The 12,022-nt window shown below is 39.3% G+C and overlaps 1 protein-coding gene and 1 long non-coding RNA gene across 51 annotated transcripts in view; one reads left to right on the forward strand and one right to left on the reverse strand.

The window, feature by feature from the left end:
* LOC310657386 overlaps positions 1-12,022 on the reverse strand; it is a 73,699-nt gene that overhangs the window by 43,816 nt on the left and 17,861 nt on the right. The gene's annotated exons all lie outside the window — the stretch shown is intronic.
* Positions 1-12,022, forward strand: part of PCM1 (pericentriolar material 1) — a 46,801-nt gene that overhangs the window by 8,383 nt on the left and 26,396 nt on the right. For 9 of the 50 annotated variants that reach the window (XM_083457780.1, XM_083457787.1, XM_083457790.1 and 6 more), the window contains exons 6-13: positions 80-196; positions 2,900-3,077; positions 3,899-4,008; positions 5,157-5,373; positions 8,117-8,318; positions 9,724-9,900; positions 10,738-10,898; positions 11,202-11,422. In XM_083457780.1, the coding sequence (XP_083313906.1) occupies positions 80-196; positions 2,900-3,077; positions 3,899-4,008; positions 5,157-5,373; positions 8,117-8,318; positions 9,724-9,900; positions 10,738-10,898; positions 11,202-11,422 (1,383 nt within the window). Of the gene's footprint in view, positions 1-79; positions 197-1,447; positions 1,637-2,899; positions 3,078-3,898; positions 4,009-5,156; positions 5,374-8,116; positions 8,319-9,723; positions 9,901-10,737; positions 10,899-11,201; positions 11,423-12,022 lie in introns of all 50 variants that reach the window. The other 41 variants (XM_083457799.1, XM_083457806.1, XM_083457812.1 and 38 more) reach the window with 5 other exon arrangements.

A 12,022-nucleotide genomic window follows, 5' to 3' on the forward strand; every position in this document is an offset into this window, starting at 1 on the left:
AAACGTAGCATATTTTCCCCTTAATGTTCCCTTTACCCCATTTATGTAGTTTTTTGTTTATGCCACTAAAATATTCCAGGCTAGAGAAAATGAGGAGGAGGATGGTCGGACTATAGATTCAGCTGTGGGATCTGGTTCTGTAGCTGAGAGCACATCGCTAAACATAGATGTGCAGTCTGAAGTTTCAGATACAACGGTAAGCTTCTTTTTAGTAATTAAGTTGCTAGAGATGAAGATGCATTTCTCTCTCCAGATAACTTATGTTCTGAATCTAATTTTAGCCCAGGAAAACTTTTTATAAGCTACAAATTCTGGAAGCATTAAAATAAATGTAACAATTTTAAGTCATAATGGCCTGGATTCTAACTACAGTGCAACAGAAAACTGGGTTTTCCTTTCTCCCTGCTTCCCACTGTAGCCAGCTTCCTATCCCCAACTTCAATATCTCCTCCATGTAGTCCCCCTTTCCCCAACATGAATAGCAACGCAAAACTTAATGTTTTGGGATTCTATTCACCCTTTATTCAGTATGTATGGCCTGTAGACAAAGGCTTTCCACCAGGAATTAAGCACAAGGCAGGTTTGAAGTTGAAGCCATGTTACTGCACATTCCTCATTGCCTAAACTATATTTAGGATTCTCATCAGAACGATGTGTTAAAACCTGTTTGCAATCTCATTCCTTGCTTATTTGTGCCTCGTTGTTACTAAAAGAATGACCTCAAAGTATGTATAAGCTTTTACAGTGCAGTCCTGGTGAGGTGCTTCGGACAATAGCCATAGCTTCTTAGTTGTCAGTTTATCCTCATAGCAACTTGTATACCTGCAGTCATAATATTTTTGTCACAGTCAAAAGAAATTACATGTGCCACCATGCAATTTATTCATGTTTGCAAATCATTTGATATTGGAGTTTCCCTACCTGCCTCATGACACTTTGGAAGAAGTTGGGAGCCCTTCTGCCAAATCCTCAAACAGCTTCTTTCAGCTTCTGAGAGTTTAAAAAGCAGTTAAGAAGAAGTTTGGTGGAAGGAGCCATATACAAGGAGATTCAGAGATCTGCTCATGATGCATGTGTCCTCTGAAACGTAACATTTGACATCTTTAACATTTTGTAAAAAGCAATCTGTTGAACCATGCCCATGCTTAATATATTTTAAGTCACTGGTCTTCAGTGGGTTTGGGGACTTAGTTGGTGGTTTTGGGACCCTTTAGTGGGTTGTGCTCTGATCCAAGGTGGGTCCGAACAGGAGCACTACCACCATGCAAATATCTTGTAAAAAATTAAGAAATGGTTCCCCGGATGCTTGTTTGGGTTAAAAGCGGATCCTGGGTAATATGGTATGTTGACAAATTACAACTGGAGTAGACCAGCGGTATTATCAACTTAAACTATGCTTAGCAGAAATATATGTTCACAGTCTAACTTACTAAACTATTTGATAAAGGAGGTATCTTTTAGTCTGAGAGCTCGGCCCTGCATTGAGGACAAACTAGGGAATTCAGCTTCTCAAGGACAGGTTTCAGACATGGCCGTTACAGCAAGTCCAAATGTGAAAAATGACAGAGCTGCTCTGAATGGCAGGGAAATCTGGTCTAGTAGGATTAATAGCCAAGAACCTGGATTACTCTCAAAGGTACACTACCAAATATTGCCTTGGACATCAATATAGGAGCTCAATCTGCATTCCTAGTTTTTCTTTATAATAAATACTCTGTAACAGCAGTTTGATGTGCATTCAATGATTGCTTTTGTTCTTTTAAATACTTGACTTTATGACTATTTATCTTTGAAATTATTCTTCTGTCTGCTTTGCTGCATTTGCATTTATTTTTTTAAAGACCTGTTCGAACCAATAAGTTAAAGAATAATGTAGCAACAATATTTATCTCGGCTCAGATATCTTCCTGTCTCTGTCACGCGTTGTTCTTGCTCCATAAGAAAATAGTGTTAAAGGGGCATATATGCTGTTCTTATAGTAAACATTTTATTATCCCCCCCCCCCCAAAAAAAGGTTGCTTATTTCTAAAATGGTAACAGAATGTGGACTCTGGACCATTGGCATGATAATAAGTTCTTACCCTTTAATACTGGGGTTGTTTGGGTTTGCTTTTTTAACATTTCCTTTTTTATCTCTATTTCTCTTCCCCAGTCCAATTATTTATCTTAAAACATTTAAATGAGGAATTAAAGATGAGGAAATTTATTTTGTGCTTGCATTTTTGGGAAGATATTTAAGCTGTGTCATAAGAATTTTGATTTGGTCTTTGCTTCTCTTGGTGGCTGGCTTTATCTCCTCAGTTTTCACTGTGATACAGGATTTTACATAATCAGTGTTGCACTGCATACCAATTTGAGTAGTTTTCATTTCAGTGGAAGTTGTATGTTTGACTATCTCCCATTGAAATAAATAGAATGACAGTGCTCTTGTTGGATAACTCTTATTTGTCATTGCATGGAAGCTGTTATGCAAGCCTTTTTTAAAATAGAAAAGGCAGGATCATATCCAAATATATTAGTACTATCCTATTTACCTATGGCAATAAGGCCTGATAAAAAGAGTGGTACTTCTTTGTAAGTGTAGGATTTTGCTGTAAGGGTTAAGAGCTTTAAATGGCATACCAGATTTCAGCATGGTGTTAAAAGGATTGAATATAACTCCAATTAATACATTATGGGGTGGGAGGAAGCAAATATATCAGAAAACTGAATTTTGCTTTCACTACATTTTAAGATAATAATGTGGATTCTTTTTTTCTGAAAAGAAAACGCCATACATATTTACAGGTTCAGGTTTGTTTTCTCCACACCGTCTAAAAATTTAAGTTCCCTGCTAATGGGCAGCTGAATATTGATCCCATTTATTTTATTTTTATTTTTATCCCTTTATATTTTTCAGGCTAGAGATCCTCAGCAGGAGGCTACAGAAGAGCTTGCAAATTTGAAGAAGCAACATGATTTATTGAAGAGGATGCTACAACAACAGGAACAACTGAAAGCTCTTCAAGGGAGACAAGCTGCTCTGCTTGCACTACAGCATAAGGCAGAACAAGCCATTGCTGTCATGGATGATTCTGGTATGCTGAGGTTTAGATACCTGAACAAAAGACCTCTTTGCAGTTAAATTATTGATTTGATATAATCGAATCAGAGTCGGAAGGAACCGTGAAGCTCATCTAGTCCAACCCCCCTGCAATGCAGGAATATGTAGCTGTCTCATATGGGGTTCAAACCTGCAACCTTGACATTATCAGCACCACACTCTAACCAACTGAGCTAACTTGAAGGTCTCAGATGTTGTACCTTTTATTGCATTCCCAGTAATTAAATTATTCACTTTAATGGTGGTGTTTCTTAAATAAGAACCTAAGAAATTACTCCAGAGCATGTTAAATGAAATAGGTTGAGAATGTGCATTCTGGTTAATACCCGCATATTCAGAGTAGATTCGTTGAATTCATAAGACATAAATTACTCTATTTCACTGGGCCTGAATTGTGACTGTTGGGTATCACCCTCTGGTTTTTAGCCTACCTATGAGCTGAAAACAGAACGCATAAGAGTGCTTTACGTCATATGAATAGCCTAAATAAGTAACAGTGGTAGGAGAATCTGAGAAACATTTGGAAAGTGGCAGGTAGTTAGTGTGGGGCATGCTGAATTCTTTAATATGATTCATGTTTCTAGTAATCAGGAGAAATTGAAGTGGAGTTGCAGTCTCCCAGTGGAAAAAACAATAATTTCCACATCTTTAAAAGTCTTTCGGATTCCACAGTTTGTTACATAAATGCCTTTTCTGTATGCCCTATTTTGTATGATTAAAAAGCCTCTGTTTAATAAGTTCCAAATTTACTTAATCACTTCAATAAAAATTTCCATTTTCTTCTCCCACCTGTAGTTGTAACAGAAACGACTGGTAGCATTTCAGGAGTGAGTCTAACATCAGAGCTGAATGAAGAATTAAATGACTTAATTCAGCGCTTTCACAACCAGCTTCATGATTCTCAGGTACCCTTTTTATATTGAGTATGTACATGATTATATTGCTAATCAAGTCAGTCTAAAATGGCTCGCTTTCTGCTACGGAGAATTCCATTTCAGAAGTGAGCATTATAGTATTGATTGTTGCCAGTTGCTATCGATTCCTTTATTAGCACTTTACATAGAATTTTCATTTTTAAATTTAAGTTAAGTTTATCCTGCCCTTTTGTCAAAAAGGCTGTCAGGGCAACATATAACATCAATAGAAACAAGACTGTCTGTTGGCTTAGAAATCCAAAATATATGACAGAAAAGGGGAAGCTGAAAAAAGCAAAACTGCATATCAGTTTTAAAGCTTTAACAGCTAGAATGGAAGGTGGCTCTCAGCAAAACTGTTCTGTCAGCAAAGTAACTCTGCATCACATATTTTCCTCTCCTACAGCCTGATGAATAGTGCTAATGTGTTTGCATTGCTGAAGTGTTTTTTTTCTTGAAATGCCTTCTGTTGAAAGTAATGTGGATTGAATTTTTTTCATAGAACCATAGAATTGGAAGGGGTCTCGAGGGTTGTCTAATCCAACTGCTTGCAATGCAGAAATTTAGTCATCTTTAAGAAAAACAAAACAAAAAGAAAACACTTCAACAAATTTACTTCCATTAAAAAAATTTCTCTTGATTTGTTTGACTGCTTTAAAAGGAAAAAAGTGGGTGGACTGATGCAAACTGTGACAACTGTTTGGAATTTTGTTACATGAAATGCTGTCATTGAAAACAGCCATTAAAAAAAAAAAATTACAGCACAATTCCAAACATGTCTGAAGGAAGTCCCATTCCGTTGAATCCAGCATTCCCTTCAACAGAACTCTGCACATCAGATGTTTCCACAAGTGGAAGGGGAAGGAGACATTTTTTGCCAATTCATCCTTCTCCCTGCAGCCCTGAAAAGCTGCTGTGGTAGGTTTGGGGAACCCTTGAAACAGTGTGGAAGGTCATTTGAGGGGCTACTAGAGAACAGGGAAATTGCTTGTGTTGTCCAGCTCTCTTTCCAATTGCAGGAACCTCTGCTGGATCTCAATCCCTTCTGTGAATAGAAGGCTTACTCTCCCAAAAGTGGTAATAGGATTGTAGTGTTAAGTGTTCTGAAATTAACTTAAATAAAATATGTCTACTTTTAGGTTCAACCTGTTCCAGATAATAGAAGGCAAGCAGAGAGTCTTTCTCTAACCAGGGAGGTTTCCCAGAGCAGGATTTCTTCTGTGTCTGAGCATTTGTCTGAAGAAAAGGCCCAACTCTTCAGTAAGATGATAGCATTGCAGGGTAAAAAGCAAAAAATGGACAAATTGTTAGGAGAATTGCACACACTTCGGGACCAGCATCTAAACAATTCATCCCGTAAGTAGCATGCAATCTAGTGGTGTTATTTACAGTATTTTGTTTGTTACTTATATGAATTGGTGGAAGTCTTTTCTGTTCTGTTCTCTTTCCACCCCCCCCCCCTCCAAACAAATACATGTTGGGTTTGGAGGTTGAACATTCAAACCTCTGCTCAGCCTAATTTTCCTAGGTTAGGTCTCCTTTAGACGTGGCTTTCCCTGTTATGTCATAAATAAAGAAGTTGGTAAGGGAGAAACTGCTAGAAGTTCATGTTTCAGTGTACACATGATTAAGGCTGCTATCTCCTAAAAAGATACATTTCATACAATCTGGTCTCCCATTTTCTCTTTTACTGAAGAAGAACAGGGTACAGTGGTACCTCGGGTTAAGTACTTAATTCGTTCCGGAGGTCCATACTTAACCTGAAACGGTTCTTAACCTGAAGCACCACTTTAGCTATTGGGGCCTCCCGCTGCTGCCATGCAGCCGGAGCACTATTTCTGTTCTCGTCCTGAAGCAAAGTTCTTAACCTGAAGCACTATTTCTGAGTTAGCGGAGTCTGTAACCTGAATAGTATGTAACCTGAAGCGTATGTAACCCGAGGTACCACTGTATTTTAATGCCGTCATCATCATCACAGAGGTGTCTTTGGAGGGGATATATTCATTGAAAATCTTAGCTTTCTTTTCTTTTTTAGAAAAGGAACCTCCCTTTTAAGTCTGACACCAGAGGTCCATCTCTAAATATCCCTGCCCCTCTGTTGGCTTTCTTCATAATAATTACTATTATTTATATGCCACCACCTGACCTAGTTGCCCGGAGAGCCATGTTTTAGACATTTTCCGAAAAAATAAATGCCCAGGATTTTAACTGATTTTATATCAACTGCTTTTTGTATTTTTTACTGTTGCTATAAAAATTGCTTATGTTTCTGATGTTTTTGATTTATATTTGTTTTATGGTTCTCTTTTGTATTTTATTAATAATAGTAATGTAAAAAAAGAATAAGGCTGCTTGATGCATGCCACTAGTCTGAGCCTTTAGACAGTTTGGGGGGGGGGGATATCCAGATTCCGCCTCTTTTCTCCATTTCAAGACAAAATTACAAAAGTCACTCATACTCCGTTCCACACCCCATGAGTTCCAGCCATAGCTAAGATGGGGAAATTGCCACCCGTGATACCACTCATAATACCAAGGTGCCCAGTGAGATCTGACAAGAATAACTGTAATGAATAGATGCAAACCTTGACATAAGGCTCCTGATTGTCAGCAGATACTTGTGACAGTATCAACTGGCAGGAGTTCTGCCCTGGGCATCTTGTCTGTGCATTCAAGCTTGAAAGCCCACCAAAAATATCAAAGCTCACAAGATCAAGCAGAACCAAGTCTCCAACTGGTAGCTGCTCCCTCCAGAGGGAGCTAAAACCATCCTAATGTCTAGCACAGCACAGCTTATCAAATGAGAGTGGAACACAGTGGCAGATGGGCTCTGTAACACTTCATTCAAGCCCAGAGAATGAAGCCTTGATAGAACCATTATCTAAAAGTTTCAGCTGTCCAGCAGCAGACCTAATCATTTCTTCACCCCTGTCAACCACAAACAAACTTCTCCATGGAGTGAGCGGAGGCAATAGATCAGGAGTCAGCAAACTTTTTCATCAGGGCGCCGGTTCACTGTCCCTCAGACCTTGTGGGGGGGCTAGACTGTATTTTGAAAACAAAATATGAACGAATTCCTATGCCGCACAAATAACCCAGAGATGCATTTTAAATAAAAGGACACATTCTACTCATGTAAAAACACACTGATACCCGGACCGTCCACGGGCTGGATTGAGGAGGTGATTGGGCCAGATCCGGCCCCCGGGCCTTAGTTTGCCTACCCATGCAATAGATGCTCTTCCAGCCCCTCATCCATGAAATGTAGTTTATATTTTCCCCATAACACCACTGATATGATATGATATGATAGTCCAGGTGCAAGGGAACAGGTCTCAGTCACCTTAGTGGCACCCTACCAACCATGCCACCTGTGGTTTTCCGTCTTCCTTCACTTAGCAACCATGCCCGTCTGATTCTCTGTGGTCAAGGCCAGCCATCTTTTTTCAAGGCTCGATCAGACACTCGGACCTAGTATAGCTGCAGCTTGCAACTTGGAAGCTTACCAATGGCACAAGTTTGGGTACCCAGACGAATTGGTCAACGCCATTCTGCCCAACAGGAGATAGAAAAATCTATTGGAATGTAGAGCTGGAGGAAGAAAGTGGACTACAGGGGGGAAATAGGCATTAAAGAGTTATTGGGCTTCTGACTTGCATTACATTCTGACTAATGTAAGCAGAATTACATTAGAATTCATGTCCAGTACACTGCTGTGACAAGCCTCTGCACTGTCTGTGGTCCTTTCCAAGTCAGGCTTCAGACCCCATGGGCTTCATCCCCATCGTAAAAGATTTTATCAGTGATTGGTCAATCATTTGAATTTGGATATGGGTAAAAATAGTTCTTAAGCAGAAATGTCCTTTTTTTTAAAGAACGTGTTACCTTAGAAGTGAAATGGGAGGAAGCCATCTGAAGTTTTTTATAAACCCTTGTATTCTTTATTTTTAAATCTGCTTGATTTAATCTGAGTCATAATTTTAATTTATTAATATAGTGTATTAATATACTAGGGCTGAAACATTTAATTATGATAGAAATAGTCCTTCAGAGGTTTTTGCATAAAACAAGATGAAATCTAGTGTCATCTAATTTGCAGTCTTGCCGGCTTCAGGGTCTCCTCAGAGAAGTGTTGATCAAAGAAGTACAGCTTCAGTAGCCTCTGCACCTGTAGGAATAGCAGCTGCTGTCAATGAAGAATCTAACAGCTTAGCATCATCTGCTGCCTATCATCCAGATTCTGTCACCTCACAGAATGACAGCGAAGAGGACGACAACTTAAATCCAACAGAAAAGCTACAGTAATATATTCTAAATTTTTGGATAAACAGTTTGTTTTATTAGTTTGGTTTATGAAGCAGTTGGGGACGCAGGTGGTGCTGTGGGTAAAAGCCTCAGCACCTAGGGCTTGCCGATTGAAAGGTCGGCGGTTCGAATCCCCGCGGTGGGGTGCGCTCCCGTTGCTCAGTCCCAGCACCTGCCAACCTAGCAGTTCGAAAGCATCCCCGGGTGCAAGTAGATAAATAGGGACCGCTTACTGGCGGGAAGGTAAACGGCGTTTCCGTGTGCTGCGCTGGCTCGCCAGATGCGGCTTTGTCACGCTGGCCACGTGACCCGGAAGTGTCTCCGGACAGCGCTGGCCCCCGGCCTCTTAAGTGAGATGGGCGCACAACCCTAGAGTCTGTCAAGACTGGCCCGTATGGGCAGGGGTACCTTTACCTTTACCTTTTTATGAAGGCAGTTACCCATGGTAGATATTTGAGAGCATATGTACGATATAAGGAGGGGCTTTTAAGACACAAGTTCTTCCTAACACTTGTTTTGAGAGAGACTGCTCTGCAATAGATAACAATTTAGTTGGGTGTTCAAACCGATTGCAGATAAAAGCCAACTTTGGTGCGTGATGTTAACTTGGGTACTGAACATTCAATTGTCCGTGTACATTCTGGTTTAATTTTTTGACGAAATAAACTTAGCTTCTATACCTTGTGGATACACACAATTCTAGCAATAACTTGCCCGTGCATTATTATCTGTAATGTGCTCTTTTCAGGATGGTCGAAATCATATGTTAAACTAGGCTCTGAAAAGCAAAGTATTGACAACGGTATGAGAGATGGTAGGGGAGTTACAAATCAGGAAGTATGGTTCAGATCTCAGCTGTTCCAAGATCTCAATAGATGGCCTTGAGTGTGCTGCTCTCTCAGCCACAGTACCCCATCTACAGTTTATAGAAAATACTGACCTACCTTTTTATAGTGTTGTCAGAATTAAAACAATATAATGTATGTGAAGTGATTTGAACACCTAAATGAATGCTGCTTGATGGCCAGATTTCAAAGTAACTACTCAGATGTCTGGCATGGTGTCGTTTAGCTACTCTTGTGTCATAAAACTCCTAGTCTTGTCAACTAGCTAGCTTATACCTAGTCAAAGTAATCAGAAGTTCCCATCTTCTCTTTCTCCCATCCTCCTAATTTATAATATTATTTTTGTGGCTATACGCACGCACACACAATTTTCCCAGTTCATATCAAGAGAAACCTCCTGCTTTGTCCAGAACTAGATTTTCCGCAGGTAACTGCCAACTTCAGTCATCCCAGGGCTGCACTTTCCTTGATGTAAGAAAAGAATAAATATGAATCTCAAGTTGGCCCCATACCACTGTTCAAAGCAAGCTGACAGTTGGACCTCTTTCCTTTGTAGGAAGTTGAATGAAGTTCGAAAGAGACTAAATGAATTGCGTGAATTAGTCCACTACTATGAGCAGACATCTGATATGATGACAGATGCTGTAAATGAAAACACTAAAGAGGAAGAGGAGACGGAAGATTCAGAGTGTGATTCAGAACATGAGAATCCACAGCCAGTTACCAATATTAGGTAGGTTGGTTGCTGTGGCTGTTGCCTCCTGAAGTGCTGCTGCTATAATGATAAGAAATAATCTTAAACATAAGTTTGCTATAATTATTGATCTTGTCCGAAATACCTAAAGTCTGACCTGGTATTTATGAGAAATGGGGAAAGCAGCAGTGCAAACTTAATTTTCTCCTGCTTTTTCTCCTGCAGTGAAATGTAGGGTGTACATATGTTATTTTTCTTCTTTTACTTCTCTTCTGGTGTCCCCCCCCCCCCCCCGCTCCCATAACTCAATTCTCCCAACTTTTGTATGCTTGGGATTTGGGAAACTGGGCTTGTTAAGGTGATGCACTTTTTCCATTAGATAAATTATTTCAAAAACAAGACAAAGAACCCACTATTATTATAGTATTAGCACAATATTTATTTGTATTCCATCATTTCCCCAGACTGGGACTCAAGGCAGCTTACAGATAAAATATAGATGGCTAAAAATATAGACTTCTGTTTTTTGAAATTTAATGCAAGCACAAAAATTTTAAGGATTTTTATCCATTGTTGTTGAATGATTGTATTGCTGTAATTGGTATGTTCAGTTCATTTTTGATATGATATTTTTAAGAACAGAGTTTTAGTTAGGTCAGTTACTTATTTTTGCTGTGGTAAAATCTAGTACTAGGAACAGAATGAGTTTCATAAGTACCAAATCAAAGGTGAAGGGCAAAGAAAGACTGGTAAAATAAAGATTTTAGAGGATCATAATTGTTTTCTAGCGCCATCTATCGATTCTGTCTTGGAGCTTGTAAAAATCCTAAGGGTGCTTAAAATTTAAATGATGCTTAATTTGGTTTCCTCCTCTAGAAATCCACAGGGCACCACTAACTGGGGAGAAATGAATTGCAATACTAATAGCAATTTGCAGTGTGGAACTAATAACAGAAATGGAAGGCATCTTAATACATCTTGTGAAATAAACAACCGATCTGCTAATATAAGGATGCTGAATATGCCCTCAACTTTAGGTACGTTTCAAAATAATACATTTTGCAGAGAATGTAATGTGTGGCAGTATTCAAGTCTTCTTAATTTATTAATCACATGGGGATTAATCAATTTACTCTCTAGATTTGTGTATGGGTAAAGATTATTTCTGAAGCAGAACACTTACACTGTTTTTAGAAGATATGTGTAAGAATGGAGAGCCACTCACTTAAGGCAGTGCTTTCCATCTGTAAATTTTGTAAGTCCATCTGTAAATTTTGTAAGTCCATCTGTAAATTTTGTCCTGATTATAAGTGATTTCAGTTCCTAGTGTGTTCTTTCAGATTGCCATTATAATAGAGAAGATGGTGGTGCTGATATTCCACAAGGTGAAGATGAAGTTGATGCTGAAGTTGATCGAGCCAGTGAAGCTTCCCTATCCAGCCGCAGAACCAGCATAGCTGAGGAGGCTCCTGCTGATGCGGAATTTGAGCAAAAGATCAACAGGCTTATAGCAGCAAAACAGAAACTTCGACAACTGCAAAACCTTGTTGCTATGGTACAGGTCTGTTTTCATTTAATAAGTTCCTTGCCAGTGTGCTAACTTAACTTAAAGCAATGGGTAGAATTAAAAGTAAGGCTAAGGAGCTCGCTCCATCAGCCCTAGCATTTCTGCTTGAGTGATGGAACACTTTCCCCTTCCTTCTCCCCATGTGCTGTTTTGAGGGGTTCTCCCAACCTGCAAGAGTGGGTTTGGGGGGATGGGGGAAGCCCCGCTGTGCTAGTGGGAATCCTTGAGCTGGGTTCTGCCATCAACTGCGTAGTTTAATCTGGCCCAATATTGTGTGCGATTATTCATTGTTGTTGTTTTTTGTACTGTAATCCGGCTTCATCAGTAAATGATGACATGCTTTTAAGCTGCAGAAACCTGAAAACTTTTTTTCAGTATCTGAAGGTATTAAATAAAAATTATATTTCCAGCTCTCGATTACAGATGGTCTCAAAAGTTGACATATTTTTAGTATCATGAAAAAGAGGGAACCCAATAGCAAGCAATTCTGAAGGTTTATTTGGGACATCTTCCAGTCAAATTAAAGCATTTTCAGTTGTATTGATTTCAGCAGGAAAGTGTTGAAAACATGCTTAATCAATGGGATTTTGACTG

This window comes from Podarcis tiliguerta (assembly GCF_965153285.1).
Source record: "Podarcis tiliguerta genome assembly, chromosome: 9".
In the NCBI taxonomy this organism is placed as follows: domain Eukaryota; kingdom Metazoa; phylum Chordata; class Lepidosauria; order Squamata; family Lacertidae; genus Podarcis; species Podarcis tiliguerta.